Source organism: Odontesthes bonariensis, chromosome 21 (assembly GCF_027942865.1).
Source record: "Odontesthes bonariensis isolate fOdoBon6 chromosome 21, fOdoBon6.hap1, whole genome shotgun sequence".
Lineage (NCBI taxonomy): Eukaryota > Metazoa > Chordata > Actinopteri > Atheriniformes > Atherinopsidae > Odontesthes > Odontesthes bonariensis.
Window position 1 is genome coordinate 4,763,400 of NC_134526.1, and position 20,282 is coordinate 4,783,681.

Consider the following 20,282-nt stretch of genomic DNA (forward strand, 5'->3'; position numbering starts at 1 on the left):
TGATAATAAACTCCATCTGAGACTGGCTGCACTTGTCAGAAGGTGAAAGCTAATCATCGCTGAGGTGTTGAACAGGTGCAGGTGATGGGTTCCCGTCCGGTGACGATGATGACGCACGGCGCGCGCACAGAGAGGAGGACGCTCCGCTCAGCATCACGGTCCCTCACTCCACTCCGCGCGCGGCTCTCTGACGGTGAGCAGCTCTCCTTCTCTAACTGGAAGGTGTAAAGGTGTGATACCTGAGTGGATGGAAGGTATTTATATAAATAAATATAGATTTATTGATCTCTGCTCTCTGTGGTCTGGACACCCGTCACGTGCCTCGGGAGGAGACGCGCGTAACTCTTGTGTGCGCCTCCGCCGGATCATGCCCCCCACTGACCGCTGCAGCCTCTCCGCTCCTTGGATAAACTTTCTGCTCGCTCCGACATCATGAAGACGACGCGGAAATGTCGCGCGCTGCTGTCGGTGGCTTTGAACCTCGTGGCTCTGTTGTTCTCCACCACCGCCTTCATCACGACGTACTGGTGCGAGGGCACCCAGCGCGTGCCGAAGCCAAACTGCAGCAAGCAGCGGCGCCACAACTGCATCGACTACGGCGTGAACGAGACGGACCAGAACAAGGTGCACTACAGCTGGGAGACCGGGGACGACCGCTTCCTCTTCCGCCGGTTCCACACCGGCATCTGGTACTCCTGCGAGGAGAACATCCACGGAACAGGTGGGTGCGACACTCCGTGGGGTCACATGTCTGCGGGGAAAGAGGTTTGATCAGAACCCAACCTTTCCTGAGCGCCTCCGGGACCAGAACCAGCAGCGATTCTGTTGTGTGTTTTAATTCTAAACGGTTCGGGAGCTTAACTCTCTCCATAAGTTTTACTTTGTTCATGCTTGGCTGCAGTCATGAATCTAACAGGTCAGACGTGCCGTTTTTACGCACGCAAAACACGCACATTTCTGTGCGTAAAACCAAAACCAGAGGTGGGTAGAGCAGCCAAAAATTGTGCTCAAGTAAAAGTAAAAAGTAGTAATCCAAATAATTACTTGAGTAAGAGGTGAAAAAACTACTCAAGTACTGAGTAACTGTTGAGTAACGTCTGATTTATTTGTTAACACAAGAACTCAATCAGACAGACAAAAATACTAAATAGTCATCTTTAGGCAAATTAGAGTTCATCCAATTGATAAAATAAATTAAAATGAATTCATTAATTACAAAATAGCTTAAATTAAAATAATCCAGGTAAATTCAAGAACTTCAATAAAAAATAAAAGAGACTTAGGAAATGTTTAAAACATATGTAACCCATATGGAACCTAAAAAACAAACATTCACCTATCCATGGGGGGAAAACGAGTTTAGGAAACTTAGCGCTACATGTTTCCTCAAGTTAGATGTTGAGTTTCTGCTGAAATGTGCGTTTGTTTTGGTTGCCACAGAAGACACATAATGTAGCTGCTGTTTCTCACTCTTTGTAAGGTAAACATGCTTTCAGTATGAGGCCTCGTCTGCGTCTTCATTTCCCACCGTTGGTTCTGACATTTTTCATCTGTTTCTTTCTTTGTTTGCTACGACTGCTAATGCTAAAGCTAACCCGTCCCGCCGCTGAGATCGAGTACGGTCACGTGACCAGACCGCACGGCTGCGTCTGATTGGTGGAACACAGTCAGGTGGTAGAGCCTTTGGCGGAAGTCTCTCTCTCTGTCAGAATAAAACATTAAAATGAGGCGTACGCGGGGGGATAAAAATAATGAGGCGTAGAATACCAAAGAGGTAAGAAGAAAAGTAACCAGCTCATTGTAGCCTAATGTAGCAGAGTAAGAGGACAGCTTCTGCTGCACACATCTACTCAAGGAAAAGTAAAAAGTATAGAGATTTAAAACTACTCCTAGAAGTATGATTATTTAGAAAACATACTTGAGTAAATGTAACTCGTTACTACCCACCTCTGACCAAAACTAATGAGAGTAAAAGTGCTATTTGTTCTTCTTTCGTTTTTTAGTGTTTGTTGTCAGCAGATTCTTTGGCATCTTTATTTCATAAAGAATAAACCAGGCAAACTGTCTTTGGCTCCAGATGCCAACAAAACACTGTTTTCTGATATTCTCTGAATACATTCAAGTTAACTGAATCTCTTTTGACTTTTACTTTGGTTTGTGGGATTCAGATAAATCCTTAATTTAGCAGAGATTTATATTTATTCTTTAGTCATTAGTTTTGTTCACGTTTCAATGAACGAGTCCAAATAATGTGCTTATTGTAAAGGAAAACACTTAGAAACAATCTTTGTTCTGTCTCCAGTTTATTAGATATTTTATATTTCTTTAAACCGAAGAACAGGGAATTTGTCAGGGTCTGTTTTCCGAACTGTTTCTGTTGTTTAGTCCTCGTGTGATGAAGTATTTAAGTGTCGGTTATCTTTCTGTGCTCTGATAAAAAGGTAGAAGTCGTGTTTTAACACAAGTTAAAAGCTGCTGTTGACCCGTCCCGATGTCCAGGACCTGTATGTTTACCTTATTTACCAGATTTCTGCTCCAGAGGGAGCTAATAAAGGAAGAGCGATAAGGTGTGAAGGGGCGATAGCGGTAAAAAAACCACTGGAACGGAGTTAAGAGAACACAGAAATACTCGTATTGCTACAGAAGGCTGTGGTTGTTTTTCATTTGGGGAATGGAAACAGCTTTGGGAATTGAATCCGACCTTGTAAAAAGATTGGAAAATGACTCAGCAGCTGTTTCCAGTCTGAGCTGCAAAATAATAAACTCACACATGACTGAGCGACATCTTCCCAGCTATGATATAAGTTGGACTACTTCTTCTGCTGAATTATTACCATCACCAACACACTGTGCGGCCTCCAGAAGATCGCTTCAGATTTGCTTCATGAGAGAATAGAAAGACAACTATTGTGGCTTTATGTATTTATATTATTATATTGTCGTTAAATTGACCAAATAATCTCAGGCCACTCCAAAGATACAGTCCAATTCAAGCCATGTACACTGAAAAAAATAACTCATAAGATTTACTTAAAAAACCCTCTGTAAGTATCTGCACTCAAATGATTTAAGTAAAATTTAATGCTGCAATATCAAGTAAATTTTACTTACCATAAAACATAACAGTTGTGAAGATATTAAGTAACATTTACGTAATTACATCTATGTTTTAAGTTATATTTATTTAAATAAATTAAGTAAAGTCTACTTGTTTTTCATAGGCAGGAACATCATTTTACTCAAAATTTTATATATCTGTAGTATTTGCTGTTATGAAGTAATTTAGTAGATTTTAATTATTTTCTTGTGCCTGACATTTTAATTTACTTGGTTGCGTTACGTTACATTACTCACTAAAATTAGGTAATCATTGCCATTATTCTTTTGATAAATGTTACCAAATAAATTTAAACAATACTCTATGCATTTAATATATATTTATCACATATCACACAACTAAATTACAATGCAATTAAACTGTTTATTTTTCATTTTAAACAGTTTAACAAGAACAGTCAAAGTAAATCCACTACTATTGTGGATTGAATTGCCCAAACTTTTATGGGGCAGCCATAAGTTAAACATTGGCATGACTGACATGAACAGACACTGCATCCAATATACACTATTGGGACAAAATATTAGGTACATTGTCAACATAATGCACTATAATGGTAGACCAGCACCATCCACCACAACTTCAGTGATAAAAATAAAGTCAAATTATCACCTTTCTGACAATGTAAATAAAAACTGAGAATGTAGAAGCTTAACAAAAGCAGAAGCTGGCAGGTGTCCCATTACTTTTGTAGTACAGATCTGGAATAATGCTTTTCAAATATGCAGTGAAAAACTTCCAACCCTCTGAAACAGAGTTTCAACATTCATTACAGAAATATAGTACTTAGATATTCAAGAACATTTAACACACACAAACATGCTCAAAACAACTTCCGAGAGAGGGTCTGGAATATATATTCGTTCTGTAGTCACAATCTATAAAAACACAATTTACAGTTTCGAGTCCCGAGGTGTTCAAAATATAGGAGAGGTGCATCATGGGAGCTCCCCCATAGCAGCAGAACTATGGGATGTTTCAGGGTCACCTGAGCCATTTACCATTTAATTAACCAAACCTATATTATGTATTAGAAATGAGTAAATCCATTATTTATTAAACCGAACCAGGTTTTAAGGCGTTAAAAGAACAAAGTTAATTGAGATTTAATGTCCTTCATCTTAATGCAGATAAATTGATTAAGTGACACATTTAGCAGCTCAAGTGTGTTCCTCAGTTAAAGCTTTAAACCACGGCCCTCTGAATTTTACTTGAGAAGACATAAAACAATGAAATGAGGAGAGAAGCAGTTCCAGAGAGGACATAACATCCATTGTACTGCTGTCTATTTTCAAAGAGAAGCCTGTAGCTTTGTGCTGGTCTTTACAGTAAAAAATGTCTTAAACATGACAGATCAGGTGTCTTTATTTACATTTTTATCCATAGAAGCATTGTGTGTTATTTGTGTGCCTTTGCATCATTGTTGAGGATAGATTTTGCTTTAATTTTAAAGATAAATAATCTGTTTTTCAGAGTTTCTGTCTCTCCTGACCACAAAGCAGGATTCTTCTTCACGTCAGACACAAATTTGAGATTTTTTTCCACATATAATCTGAACTCTTAAAGATTAAGCAGAGAAAACAAAAGAAATGTAAGAATATCCATTTTTAATCACATAAACGTCACCTGTAATAGACCTCAGGTGATACATTTCAGAGAATAAATCCTGTCTTTTGGCTGTAAGATTGATTAAAAACAAGATTCGTATCAGCGTCGGCTCGTCTCAGCTGTACATTAAATTAATAAGATGTTTACGCTGAGAGAAATTAATCAGGTTATGAATGTGTTAATGTGTTTCTATCAGGAATCCTGTATTTTCTACACCCAATGCCGACTTTTCCCAGATGTTTTGCATCCGGTGTCTTTCACGAACTTTTGCCTTTCTCTGGTGCCGATGAACTCGAGCAGCTTAACTCAACGTTTCACGGAGTTGGAACAAACTCAAAGTATTTGATGACGGCCGTCTTGATAAAACAAGTGTACATTTTTTACTTGTTTATATGTTGTTTACACGTCCGGGTGGAATCCTTGTGCATGAAACATCACCTCGGATGTGATGAGCGATCCCGTGTGCGTTCGTGTGTCAGAAAACACACGAACTTTACCACAAACTTTTCTCTGATTATGTAATTTGATTAATTTATAGTGCTTCTTGCCTTTAATTTGCTCTGAATCTTAGTTTTTTGTTGAGGCAGCTGATGGATGCTTTGAAACTGAGATGCTGCCACATTGATACTCTGATTACTTTATAATACGACCACAGAGAAAGTCCTTATTTATGGTCCTCATATCTCTACACGTCGTTGTTTGCTTTATTTGTTGGGAAGCAAAGATTAGATTGCAGAGGCGGTCATCATTTTACTCTAATTTATTCAAGTAAAATATCAACTCGGCTTATTTTTTATTGGTTACTCCACCAAGACAGTCAGTGATGGACAAATATTAAACAAGTTTATGAGGAAGAATTAGAGTTTTTGGTGCCTTAAAGTGGCGAAACGTCAGAGGATGATTGAGAATCACAAATATTCCAACCCATTTCGCTGCAAAATGTAAATTATTTGTTCCTTTATTTATGGTTTATTTGATAGGGACTGATACAATGTACAAAGATAAGCTGAAAACAGCAAGTATAACAGTGCTAATTTGTGACATTTGTACCAAGAAGGGAAAAACAAGTTAAACTAAATACTCTGAAGCATGATTATAACAGAATACCCAGAATGGAAGTTTAAACTGTGACAAACCTAATTCTGTCTTAATTTAAGTATTTTAGCGTTAGTGGACACTTACCATCCCAGGTTTGTTTGGGTTGTACTTCCTACTTGATCCTTTTTAGAGTTAAAATACATCAACATCTGTTAAATCAAGACTATTTAATTAACCGTCTTTATTAACATCTGTTTGGTCATTTGTGAACTTACCTTGTGTTCCAGGGTCAAAAGGTAGAATAAAGGAATCACTTCCTGTTTTATAGCCTTTGTACTTCATGACATCATGGAAGAGACCAAGTAGAAGGGTATTTAAGGCTGAACTATTGGTCTAAAGAGAGGCTGTGACCATGTGGCTGGAGTCTATTCATATTTAGTTGACCAAATTAACTAACTATTTAAATTTTAAGTTTCCGTGTCCCTTATGAAAGTAGTGAAGCTGAGACGGTCGGGAGGCGAGTTGCAAAGTTTTAGTTTGTTCACGGAAATTGACGCCTGGGCGCTTTTATTTATGTATTTACAAATGGTGCCGAGGAGCAACTCCATTTAAATATTATTAAAAAATAACTTTGTACAATTAGAATCAACAAGATCTGCAAAACTTAAAATCTCATGCATGTTTAAATTTCTCGAGGATTTTCCATTTGGCCTCGAAGTGGTCAGATTGCTGCTGTTTTTCTTGGTGAGTTTGAGCTATATTTATATTTATATATATATCCATCCATCCATTATCTATACCGCTGAATCCGTCGATCGGGTCGCGGGCGGGCTGGAGCCTATCCCAGCGGTCAATGGGCGAGAGGCGGGGTACACCCTGGACAGGCCGCCAGTCCATCGCAGGGCCACATAGAGACAAACGAGACAAACAACCATGCACGCTCACACTCACTCCTAAGGACAATTTAGAGATGCCAATCAACCTAACATGCATGATTTTTTGGACAGTGGGAGGAAGCCGGAGTACCCGGAGAGAACCCACGCATACACGGGGAGAACATGCAAACTCCACACAGAAAGGCCCCAGCTGGGTGTTGAACCTGGAACCTTCTTGCTGTGAGGCAATGGTGCTAACCACCACACCACCGTGCAGCCATTTTTTATATATTTATATATATATAAATATATATTTATATATATATTTTTTATATATTATATATTTTTATATATATATATATATATATATATATATAATGGTTATATTTCAGCGCAGGTTTGTGGCATCGTTTTACTGTTTAAAATCAGTATAAATGACCTGACGATGCTGTAGAAGGTGAACTACCCTCTGCTCTGCAGGATATAGAGGATTCTGACATGATGAAAAGTTTAATTGACTCACATTTACATTGTGCTCTGACTTCACCCTGCTGCTCTCTGTTAGCGTACCTTTACAAAAAAGTTTTACCTCTTTTTTAGGGCTGTCGCAAAACACTAATCTCACGATACACGATATTCAGCCAACGATACGATTCGAATCGATTCGATATACTTACATAATTTTCTGAAAAAAAAGGGGGATTTTTTTTTGTGTGTGTTTTGACATGAATCGTTGCTGATTGGACCAGTGGTCCAACCTTTGAACCGGAAGGACAACACCTCCAGACAAACAGAAACAAACAAACATGTCACAAACGTGAGAGCTGTGCACTTTTTAACATTTTTATGAACTCATTTATCACCGTTTTGTATAATGTGACCCCCCCTGGCATTGTATTGTATTATGTTAATGTTCTGTGTTTTCACTAATTGTAACGTCGGACTTTTCAATAAAATTTGCTTTAAAACAAACAAACAAATTCGATATTCATAGCTGAAAAAAATCGATACTTTATCGGGAAACAAAACATCGACACATATCGCAGTATTGATAAAATTGCTCAGCCCTACTGTTTTTATATCAGAGCAAAGAATAAAATAAAGTGGGGTGGTCCGTGGCGTAGTGGGTTGAGCAGGCGCCCCATGTTCAAGAGGCTATAGTCCTCGCTGTTGCTGGCCCCTGTTTGAGTCCCGCATCGGACGGGCCTTTGCTGCATGTTGTTCCCCCTCTCTCTGCTTCACTGTCCTATCCAATAAAGGCACAAAAAGCCCAAAAAATACTTTAGAAAAAAAGAATAAAAGAGAAAGAGATCATCCTGAAGAGATTCACTTCCAGACATCTGCCAATCACAGCTGTCAGTCCTGGTCTCACACTCTCTTTCTACAACACGAACAGACTAATCCTGAACAAACCGATCAGACTCATGACACAAAAAACCTGATTAACTCAAAACTTTGGGCATTTTCTTCCAGCCTAGCTACCAGAGTGTGACTGCTTCGGCCTAATTTCTGAGCTGTCATGTCGTCCATCTTGATACAGACTCTGTTGTTGAGACGCTGAAGCGTTCAGTTTGAGGTGAACATGCTGGCGTGGCAGCTTTGTTTACAACCTGCAATTCATCATTGCCTGGTTTAATCAGTCTTTAGCCAGAACGTGTTCCTCAACAGCCTGCCTCAAAGGGAGAAAGGGAGGGTGAACAAAACCACGGGAGGGAAAACTCCTCGTTTGTCCCGGTTCACAGCGAGTAACATCAGCCGGCTGGACCGGTCCTGGGATACCCAGGCAGGAAAGGACGGCGCTGAGTGCTTTTCATCATCTGGATCCTGAATATTTTCGGTGCAATCTGTTGGTTTCCTTAGCCAGGAAATTGTTTTTGAATTGGCTCTTTTGTAAATAATTATGATTATAATTAATTGAATTCCAATTGGCTTGAATTGGACTTTATTATTTAAGTTCCTTGAGATGACATTTGTTGTATTTGGCGCTATATAAATAAAAATGAATTGAATTGAATATGGAGAGAATATGGAATAAATCTCCACTTAAAAGGGTTTAACACATAGCAATTATTTATCAGTCTGCGTCTTTGGAAGCTCGTTCCTTTGGGGTTGGGCTGAAGGTCCAAATGCTTTCAGGTTGAATTGGACGGACACGCCCGCCTTTATTAATCATCACGACCTACAGAAACTCAGTGTTTTCGCAGATGATTCAGAATGCATTTTCCCTCGGTCCTCGTGGCACTTTGGTGTATTTCAGCGCTCATAAAGAGCAGAAAGTATTTGGGCTCATTGGGCCTCGTCCAAGAACATTTTCTTATTTTTATTCTAAATTTGTCTTTTTTCGTACGAAGGTCTCGTACGAACACGTCAGACGGAGCCTGGAGGTCAAAGCTGATGTTATTAGCGGGATTTGTTGTTTGCTAATTAATGTAAAATATGAAAAGGAAGCAGAAAACTTTAGATTTATTTATCACCAAAAAAAGGGCAGGTGATGATGGGTCCAATGTTGCCCCAGCGGCGGAGGAAGGAGGACCAGGCAGTGAAGGCGGGATTCAGGCTGTTAACGAGGCTCTCCACTTCAGCACCTCTGCCGCTAATGCTAACGCTAATGCTAACGCTAACAGGGAGACGGAGACGAGTCCATTGTTATGTTAGCGGGGTGTGAGTGAGACTGCATTTGCACACAGATAAGCTACATAGCAGACTTTTGTGGTGATTATTTGCTGTTCATGTATATTTATTGATTGATACTGTAGTCATGTGACTATAGTGACGTTGCCAAAGCTAATTAGCTTTGGCTGAAAACAACGCCGCTCTGAGTCTGCTGCTCCTCCCTGTTCTCCTGATCCTCAGGCAGCTCACGTGAGACCCGATGTGGGGAAATCTGCTCCTGTCTGTTCGGCCTTTCGCTCATCCTGCTGCTGCCACATCTGTTCCGACAGAGGCCACCTGGGCAGTTAAAGGTTAAACCAAAAACAGACGAGCCGTGATGATTTCAGCGAGGCTTACGCGCCTTATTACATCACAGCAATCTGCCATGACTGGCAAAGGGACTCGTAAGGAGCTCAACTTGATACTATTTTCACAGCAGTAATGAGAACAGGGCTCTGTTGATCCAGGGAGACGCTTAAATTTGGGCTCATTTTTACGCTGAATGGCCTCTAAAAACCCGGCACAGTTAATGCCGTGTGCGTCTTTCAGCAGCCGGATGGTTTAATCTTCTCTGCGGGTTTTAAAGGTTAAAGTTGGTGTTTTAATTCACTTTGAATTTGGCTTTTTCATTGTCTGGTTCTGCAAAGTGAACATGTGTTCGTCTCTCGCCGGTTTATTTAAATGGTTAAACTAATCAGCTGCTGGCTAAAAGCAAGTCGTGGAGTGTGAATAATTCTTGTGTTCATCGTTTTAAATTCTCAGTTTGTGGTTCCACAGAAGAACAATCCAATGAAAAGTATCAGTTGTTTTGTTTTATTTAGTGAATTTGGGTTAAATTTAGGGCTGGGCAACAATTCAAATGTTTAATCTAATTAATCACATGATTTCCCTGATTAATCTCGATTAATCGCATTTGTACGCAAAATCCAAAAATGAATCCAAAAGTAGTGTACAGCTTTTAGCATTTAGTTTTATTTTAAATGTGCTGCCATATGAATGAAAGTGCCATAACATTTGTTGTGCAAACACACTTTTAACATCAGCATCTTTCTGTAGTTTTTATGTAGAAGCCTCGCTCCACTGTCTGTTTCCTTGAATGACTTGCTGCTATCAGTTGTGTGTTTTGCCTTTAAGTGATATTTTAGACTGGAACTACTACGCTGAGAAGACAATTCAACTTGGCAGTGTTTACAGATGACTTTGGTTCTGTCGACTCCGCCGTCTGGAAGAACTTTAAAATGAAAATGGCCGAGTAAAAGTTCTGTACCCTTCTCCAGGTTTGGTGGATCTGCCGATTACTTTCTTTTCCTGTTCCACAGCAGACAGCAACAGACTTTTACAAAATAAAAGCCTGTGAGCAACAGACTTTTACAAATTAATTAGAATAAACATTTTAATCGTTGCCCAGCCCTAATAATAAATTATCCGGGGGTCCCTTTGTCAAGGTGGTCAAACGCCGCCGCTGGTATTTTCCTTTTGAACATTTTTCCCCTTCAGCTCATTTGCGAGTTGACTTTTTCCCTTTCTGAAATTACAAACTAACACGCGTAACATTAAAATCCCAAGCCGGTTGGCACCAGGAGCACCTGCGACTCCGGCTGGGTCTTTTCTGTGTGGAGTTTCCACATTTTCTCCGTGTATTCGTGGGTTCTCTCCGGCTTCCTCCCACCGTACCAAAAACATGCATGTTAGGTTGACCGGTGACTCTAAATTAACCGAGTTTGTCTCTGTGGTCCTGCGATGGGCTGGCGACCCGTCCAGTGACAGCTGGGATCGGCTCCATCGCCCCCCCCCCCTTAGATTGGATTAAGTAGGTATAGAAAATGGATGGATGTCCTTCACAATTAAATCCCCTAAGTTTCCCTTGCTGATCTCATCCTTGGTTTCTATTCTGGTTCTGATTCTTTGGATTTAGCTCTTTTAGTTTTAGTTTTTTTATTTTACTGCAGCTTCCTGCAGACTTTTTATTCCCTGGGTGATCCAGTTGTTTGGTCCAAACTTTTCACCTTTTACAGCGGATCACAGGGTGAAACCCTTTCTTTGTTGATCGATGTGGGTTCTTACTATAAAAAAAAAGAAATGAAAGCCACAGATTTAGTTCACTGGAAAAAAATGCCCCTCCAAAAATAAGTAAGAAAAACAACAAATAAAAGACGTTTTTGCTTGAAATAAGCAAAATAAATCTGCCAGTGGAACTAGTGAAAATCGGCTTGTCAAGATTTCTTGAAATAAGATGTGATATTTAGGACTTTTGAGATAAAAGTGATTTTGAAATTAGCTTAAAAACCTCTTCAAATGAAAAAAAAGCTTGTTTCATATGATATGTGACTCAAAACAATTTGTTTTCAAGACTTTTTCATTTAACAAGATATTCCAGATGTATTGTATTAAAACAAGTCCCTATATCTGACTGAAATAGTACTTGTTAGGCAGTTGTGTTTTATATTAAGTGTAATGAGATATTTGGACTAGAATTGCGACCAATATTCTTTATAAGGCAGATTTTTTCCAGTGCTCGGACTCGCTGTATATATATATATATATATATATATAAAATAAAAGGTTAAAATGGCACAAATGGTGCTCGTGTCCCAACATTTCTGGGGCTAATTGTAACTTCACTCTGACGCTTTTTAATCTTCATTCTCGGGCTTTCACTTGGCAGCAGAATGACTCAGACTGAGACTCAGCTAAGGTATGCTGCTGTAGCTGTTTCACAAAACCATTCATACTCATCAGAGCTGCAATTAACCCCCAAATGACACCGGATCGCTGATTAAACAGACTGCCGAGCTGCGGGGGGATTGTAATGAAGACTGGTTAAAAAGTGGGATAAAAGTCACGCAGCCAGAAAAATTAGTTTCATTGCAACCAGAAATGTGATAACTGCAATTTTTCTCTTCTTTTTTTTCTTTGAAATTAACATTTGACGGCATCATGGAGTCCACTCAGTAAGAATACTGATTGTGCTGTTAATCCTGTCAGGTCACAGACAAGTCATTTGGCTCTTTAATTACATTTTAAATTCATGTCCTAATCAGACGCTGAGCTGCTCACCTTTTGGTTGCAGCACACTTTCATTGCAGCTCAGAAACACACTGGTTTTTTAGTCTCCTCTAACCTCAGAGAAGATTACTATCGGAGAAGTTCACAGTGCCTCTGCATTTCTAACGGGATCAAATTTTGGTTGCAGCTGTGACAAGCCACGAGGGTTAAAGGTAATCTATTTGCAGGAGGAGGAGCGATTTAATTCAGCCAAAGAACCGAAGGAATCGGCCGACAGGTGGGACACAATCAGCGGGTAACAAACAGGAAGAAGAAGAAGCTGGACCAGAAAAGTAGCAGCGCCTGCAAATCTGTTGCTGACACCCTCCAGAGGATGGAAACTCGCTGGGTTTTAATCCTCCTCATGTCCTGATCCTCCACATTTTCTGTGTTTGCATATAAGGAGCTCAGGCTAGAAATAGGAAAAAGTCTCAAAATAAAACCTTTAAAACCAGAAAAATGTAGAGGATTTAGTGTGTGAATAAAAGCATATTCTCTATATTGGTTTTCGTTCTCTTTTTAAGGAAATCTAGATGCTAAGATTAAGATAAAATCCAATCCAAGGGCTCACAGCAAGAGGGTTCCAGGTTGGATTCCCTGCTGGGGCCTTTATGTCACCCACAGTGGAATTAACGGGTATCCATCAGTATTTGGAAATAAGCAAAACATTCACCAAAACGGTGGAAAGGTAGCGAGACAAATCGAAACAAGGCTGAGAAAACCTGCCGACAAGTAGGGCTGAGCTATTTTATCGATACCGCGATATATATCCATATTTAGTTTCCTGATAAAGTATCGATTTTAAAAAAAATAAATTTCCTTCAAATTTAAATTTTTTTTTAAAAAGCAAACTTTATTGAAAAGAGACGTTACAATTAGTGAAAACACAGAACATTAAGGTAACACAATACAATGCCAGGGGGGGTCACATTATACAAAACAGTGATAAATTAGTAAATAAAAATGTTGTATAAAGTGCACAGCTCCCACGTTTGTGACAAGTTCGTTTGTTTGGCGGTGTTTTCCTTCCGGTGTATCGAATCGTATCGTATCGTTGGCTGAATATTGTGTATCGTATGGAATCGAATTGTATCGAATCGTATCATTGGCTGAATATCGCGTATCGTATCGTTGGCTGAATATCGTGTATCGAATCGTATTGAATCGTATCATCGGCTGAATATCGTATCGTATGGAATCGTATCGTGTCAAATTGTATTGTTGACTGAATATCGTGTATCGTATCGTATCGAAATGTATCATTGGCTGAATATCGTATGGAATCGAATCGTTGGCTGAATATCGTGTATTGTATCGTATCGAATTGAATCGTATTGTTGGCTGAATATCGTGTATTGTATCGTATCGAATTGAATCGTATCGTTGGCTGAATATCGTATTGTGAGATTAGGGTATCGCTACAGCCCTACCGACAAGCAGATTGTGGCTGTAGCTGACAGCTGAGGCCTGCTGGAGGAGCGTAAATGAACAAAATGAACAACTTCTTCCTGCAAAATACACCAAACAAAATGCACGTGATGCCAAACAAAGTGCATGTGATGCCAAACAAAGTGCACGTAATGCTGCAGTAATCCCAACTCATCAGAAAGTAAAGTTCCTCCTTTGTGAAGGTAAACAAATGAGGGTATTATTTAAACTGTGATACACCCCTGCCCCAAGGAGGGGAGCAAAAACTAAAAAAAGATGCCCCGGCATCATTCGCCACCGCACGTGCATGTTGGTATAATAAGCAAAAGGCGCTGCGGAGGCGGGAATGACGAGGAAGTAAAGTTAAGAGAAAACAGACCGACTGACTATGATAAAAAAAAAAGAATATGACAAAGATCTGGGGTTGTGTGTGAAACCCCCTCAGTATCCGTAAGACTTCATCTGCGAGGGGCGGTGGGAGGGCGGCGGTGTTGGTGGCGGTTATGGATGGGCCTGCCTGCTGTCCGTGACACCACCGAGCCTGAGTTATGGCTCATGTTGCAGCTGCCGATCTGTGACCTGCCGGGTCCCTCTGAGCAACCGGAGAGAAATTTAATGAAGCCGAGAGGATGCTGCTCTGTTCCCAACGTGCCCGACCGGAGCATCAGCTGCTGCTGTGGGAGGGAAACACCATTCAACTTTAAACCGTTCGTCCCCGCTGTGGAACCAGGATCAAGTTTATACAAATGCTTTTTCTCTAACTTATTTATAAACTGTCCCTCAGTCAATGCTTCAGGCAGGTGTAGAACAGTCTTTTCCTACCACAGATTCCCATTATTTGCCCAAAATGGGGCTCATTCAGCACTACTGAGGCATAGAAAGATGACAGCAGAGAGTTTAAACTAATATTTTATCCACAGTAGAACATAGAAAACACATCAAATGTTGAAAGTGAGACATTTTGCTCTTTTATTAAAAAAATATGAGCTCATGTTGAATCTGCTGGCAGCAACACGACTCTGGAAAAATAAGCTTCTATAAAGAAACAGCTGGAGGAACCAATCAGGGTAATTAACAACAGGTCAGTCACATGATTCGGTATAAAAGAGCACCTTAGAGAGGCAGAGTCTCTCAGAAATAAAGATGGACAGAGGTTCAGAAATCTGCAACAAACTGAGGAGAAATTTCAGAAAAATGTTCCTCAGACTCTTCCATCATCTACAGAACATAAAATCTGGTTATCAGCTGGAAACATCTGGAAAGGCTCCATCAAAGCTGAAAGGTATAAACGGGCATTAGAGCAACATCTGCTCCCTTCTTCAGGGAAGGCCTTGCTTATTTCAGCAGGACTTAAGCTGTGTTCGAAACCGCCTACTACATACTAATCGATCAGACAGTATGCAGAGCGTTTACCCACAATGCATCTCGCTCGTGCCCGAGCCGAAATCAGCCGGCCTGAAGCTGATTTCTCTTAAGCTCTAAACTCTGTAAACTTTAGCAACATTTTCAGGTGAGAAAGTAGTCGTTTAGATCCCCAACGTGTTGAAAATCTGACAAAATACCGGCTGTTTACAATTTTGTTCCCCCGAATTCGGCGCTACTAAAGCTAGCCGCAGTGAGCAACGCACTTCAGGTTATTTTCACAAAATAAAATACCCATTGGCTTTTATCATAGGGAAAGCCATTACGATACAATTGGTGCTTTTGTTTTGAAAACAGGAAGTGAACCTACCCTCATTGTAGCTAGCTTGAAACTGCCGTTTTGACAGGAAATGACGATCGGCGACGTCACGTTACGTTGCATCTTGGGTAGTTTGAGCAGGCGCGTATTCTACGGGGGGGATGAGTACGATGCATCCCCCTCACTTCTACTGGAAGGCCATTCCATCCCCCCCACTTTTGTCCGTCAAAACCTCACTAAAATCTACTTTTGTAATAAAATAGTAAACGTTCGCCTGTTGTAGGAAATTAAAAATGGTTGCTGTCGTTAGGCATATCACTCTGTAAATCCCAGCGCAACAGGTGAGGTTAGGAAAGCCTCAACAGCTTGCGCATCCTGCCGAAAGCGCTGCGGCGGTGCTGACCAGGGTTGCCAATTGCCGACTTTTTTTATTAGTCTTCGGCCGCTTCTTTTGGGCTTGTTTTCAGGACGCCATTCGCTTATTTCGAGTTGAAGATCTGGCAACACTGGTGCTGAGTCTGACTGCTGAGAGCTCAGCGCAGTCATTCAAACAATTTCTCACAGGTCGTTGTGCTGTTCGTGGTGCTGCATATACCCACTTGACGCCTTATATAATTGATCATCGCTATTTGGAATGATTTCTTCGCCTGTTCCAGAACACCCCCACTTTTGGAAAGCTTGATACACCCCTGAGTTTGAGTATGAGTAGTAACCTCATGATGCATACCCAACATTTCAGAGAATCTAGTATGCATCCGGGAACTTAAAAAAAGTTAAAATTAGTACGAGAAGTCGGCGGTTTCGAACACAGCCCAAGTTAAACCACATCCTGCTTCTGTTCCAGCAGCTTCGTACTAGAAGAGTCCAGATGTTTGACGGACCTGCTGCAGTCCAGATGTTTCACCACCTGAAAACATTTAGATACAGCAAAGAAGAGCCAGGAATCCTCCATCACAGGGGTTCCCAAACTTTTCCATGCCAAGGCCCCCCAAACAGTTTTAGCTTCTGGCTCCTTTTCAAACCACAGACAATCCTACAAAATATGTAAAGAAACATCAACTTTTAGAACGTATTTTCTTTGTTTTATTCACGGACAGCAGCGCGCTGTGTGAATGCAGCAGATTGCCCGACTAAATGCTCTTCTTTACGTCTGAAGAAGTCTGCGTTTTTTCAGACTGTCATTTGGCATGTTTTCCATGTTCTGTTGTGAATAAAATGCTGGTTTATATTCTGTTATTTACGGCTGTAATTCAGCTATCGTAAACACTGAAAATGATGTCGAGTGCACTAATTAGAATTTATTTAATAGAGTCTCAGGTTTATTTGATATATCGAGCGTTTATTTCTAAATTCTGCCCTCAGAGTTAGTAGATCATTCAGATCCCGGCAGCTTCACTTTGTCTTTAGAGCAGATGGGACAAAAATCTAATTTTTTGAACCTCTGGCTCCGTGTGTTGTTCGTAAAGGTGACAGTGACAAACTGCTGCAGAGTAAATAATGAATTAATGTCTGAGTGACATTCAGGAGTCGCTATATCCCTGCTTACAGGGCTGACACATTATTAGCTGATATCAGTTTGATGTTCTAACGCTCGTCATTTTCTCTCCACGCTTTGCATTAAAGGGACAGTTTGCCTCTTTTGACATGAAGCTGTGTGACATCCCATATCAGCAACATCATTTCTGAACATCTTCTTACCCCCTGCTGCGTCCTGTGAGCAGAGTTCCAGCCTCGTTTTGGTGTTGATGAAGGTAGTCCGGCTAGTTGGCTGGGGTTTAAAAAATAAAGCGTTTTGCTTCTCAGAACAATATGCGTTCAAAAGAGTAATACATTTGCATCACAAAATCTTTCTCCAGGAAAAAGTCAGACCTCACAATCGCTTGGCCCTATTTTCTCTCCCTTCGTATCACTGCCTGCTGTCAGGGAGGGTGAGGATGGAGGACACGGATGCGGACTTAAAAAGCAAAACTGGGTTTATTTACAAAAAAAATAACAAAGTACAAACAAAAAGCGCGGATTCAAAAAACCAAACTGACGAAATAAACAAAGGACTTGACATGGCATAGATAAATAAATTCAATATAAACACAAGAAACTTGTGCTAAAGAAAATAAAAAATAAAATAAAATAAATAAAGGACCAGACTCAGTGAATAATTCCCTACACTCCGTATTATATAAGCAGTGCTGACCAACATATCATTGGGGTCATCAGGTGGGAACCTCCTTTCATCAGTGTTTCGTCTAGTTGGGCCCACGACACCTCCAGGAGGCTAGACAATGACCACTGGCGTCCCAGAGTCACCCCCCTAATGCCAGCCAACACTGCCCCTCACACCACAACGACCATAATCTACCTCAGCCTCTCACCAACTGCACACCAGTTAAAGCGGGGTGGGGATGCAAACCCTGGTTCGGGTAGGGGGAGAAATAAAAGAGGTAAGAAAAGCAGGAATGGGATTCAAACCCTGGTTCGGGTATGGGGGTAATGAAAATATAGAGAGTGCCAGAGGTGGAGGAAGGACAATACTTAACTTGGAACAACGGGAAGCAAGGCAGGCAGGTCAGGTAGGTAAGGTAAGCAAACAAAGATCTGACAAACTGAGAGGGGAGACTGGAAACTAAATAGGGACTGGGAGTGATTGAGGACAAGGTGCAGCTGGTGGGGAATGACAGACAGGTGAGGGGAAAACCAATGGCAGGACTAAAAACTCAAAATCAAGACATGAACTAAACACAAAAACGTAACTTAAAACATGAATCTAAAAACATAAGTCCATGGGTGTGACACCTGCTGTGTAGACCGTGCAGACCGAAGTGCACAGCGAGCAGTCCCCTGCTTCCGAGCAGCCAACACCGTAACAGGCGCGGCTGTCGGCAGCAGGCAGTGATACGAAGGGAGAGAAAATAGGGCCAAGAGATTGTGAGGTCCGACTTTTTCCAGGAGAACCATTTTGTGATGCAAATGTATTACTCTTTTGAACGCATATTGTTTTGAGAAGCAAAACGCTTTATTTTTTAAACCCCAGCCAATTAGCCGGACTACCTTCATCAGCACCAAAACGAGGCTGGAACTCTGCTCACAGGACGCAGCAAGGGGTAAGAAGATGTTCAGAAATGATGTTGCTGATATGGGATGTTACACAGCTTCATGTCAAAAGAGGCGAACTATCCCTTTAATTCCCAACCCTGCATCCCGCCCTCCTCTTCATCACTTCATCCTCCCGTCGGTCGGTATTCTCTGCTCGTTTCACCTTGCTTTCCTCACCTTCTGCCCCCCTCTGCTCTCTCCCCTCTCAGGTGAGAAGTGTCGGAGCTTCATTGATCTGGCCCCGGCGTCGGAGAGAGGTGAGTAATGACGGTCGTTAGGCACCGCCGCCGCTCCCCGCTGCGTCCCACCTGTTCGCGGAGCCGAGGGAAATCCACGGGGAAAAAAAAAAAAACCCCACACACATCTCTTTTTCTGAGCTCTCTCGGTGTTTGTCGGGAGTTCGCAGATGAGCGAACCTGCAGAGAACAAAATGGGATTTTTTGATTGAGTTCACATAAAGCTGGATTTTTTTTCTAATACATCCCACCTACGTGCTCCCTTTAAGGGTGCGTGTTCATACTTCTGTGACAGAGTTCACATGAAAAAAACGACCCAAAACTTCTCTTTAAATGAGGCGGCACAAGTCCTGAGTCTGTAAAGGAGGTTTTTATATTTTTTTATATTGCTGAAAGAACACCAGCACTCACTCACTGAATCTTGGCCATAATGTTTGCTAATTTAACCAAAAATAACTGGAAGTTTAAACTGATCCGGTAAGTGTAAAAGAATTGTGTGAGATAAAACGGAGAATAAACTCAAGCAAGGGATCGTTCTGAAAAAAGATAAATCAAATGAAAATAATTAATATATGAACAGAATTCAGTTCAAAACCAGACAGAGAGTATGTTAGAATTAGGGCTGGGCAACGATTACAAATTTTAATCTAATTAATCTAATTAATCTAATGAAAGTGCCATAACATTTGTTGTGCAAACACACTTTTAACATCAGCATCTTTCTGTAGTTTTAATGTAGAAGCCTCGCTCCACTGTCAAAATGAATTACAGATTTTGATTCCAAACTAACTAAAGTATATTCTAACTGCCCAAAGAAAACTAAATTGATAGAATTTATGATTTACAAACATAAATGGCCACAACAACGCAATAAATATTTTATCGCACATTAACGCAGGTTTTATTATTGTAAAAGTCTGTTGCTCACAGGCTTTTATTTTGTAAAAGTCTGCTGCTGTCTGCTGTGGAACAGGAAAAGAAAGTAATCGGCGGATCCACCAAACATGGAGAAGGGTACGGAACTTTTACTCGGCCATTTTCATTTTAAAGTTCTTCCAGACGGCGGAGTCGACAGAACCAAAGTCATCTGTAAACACTGCCAAGTTGAATTGTCTTCTCAGCGTAGTAGTTCCAGTCTAAAATATCACTTAAAGGCAAAACACACAACTGATAGCAGCAAGTCATTCAAGGAAACAGACAGTGGAGCGAGGCTTCTACATAAAAACTACAGAAAGATGCTGATGTTAAAAGTGTGTTTGCACAACAAATGTTATGGCACTTTCATTCAAATGGCAGCACATTTAAAATAAAGCTAAATGCTAAAAGCTATACGCTACTTTTGGATTCATTTTTGGATTCTGCGTACAAATGCGATTAATCGTGATTAATCAGGGAAATCATGTGATTAATTAGATTAAAGATTGTAATCGTTGTGCAGCCCTAAAAACATCTTTATAAGAAGATCTAAATGCAATAAAGAATAAGATAAAAAAAAGCTGAATAATGAGGGA

The 20,282-nt window shown here is 40.6% G+C and overlaps 1 protein-coding gene across 1 annotated transcript in view; it reads left to right on the top strand.

Moving 5' to 3' along the window:
* The first annotated feature begins 432 nt into the window (after positions 1-432).
* Positions 433-20,282, top strand: part of gsg1l (gsg1-like) — a 45,565-nt gene continuing 25,715 nt past the window's right edge. The window contains exons 1-2 of the mRNA XM_075453987.1: positions 433-721; positions 18,745-18,792. Of these exons, the coding sequence (XP_075310102.1) occupies positions 433-721; positions 18,745-18,792 (337 nt within the window). The remainder of the gene's footprint in view (positions 722-18,744; positions 18,793-20,282) is intronic.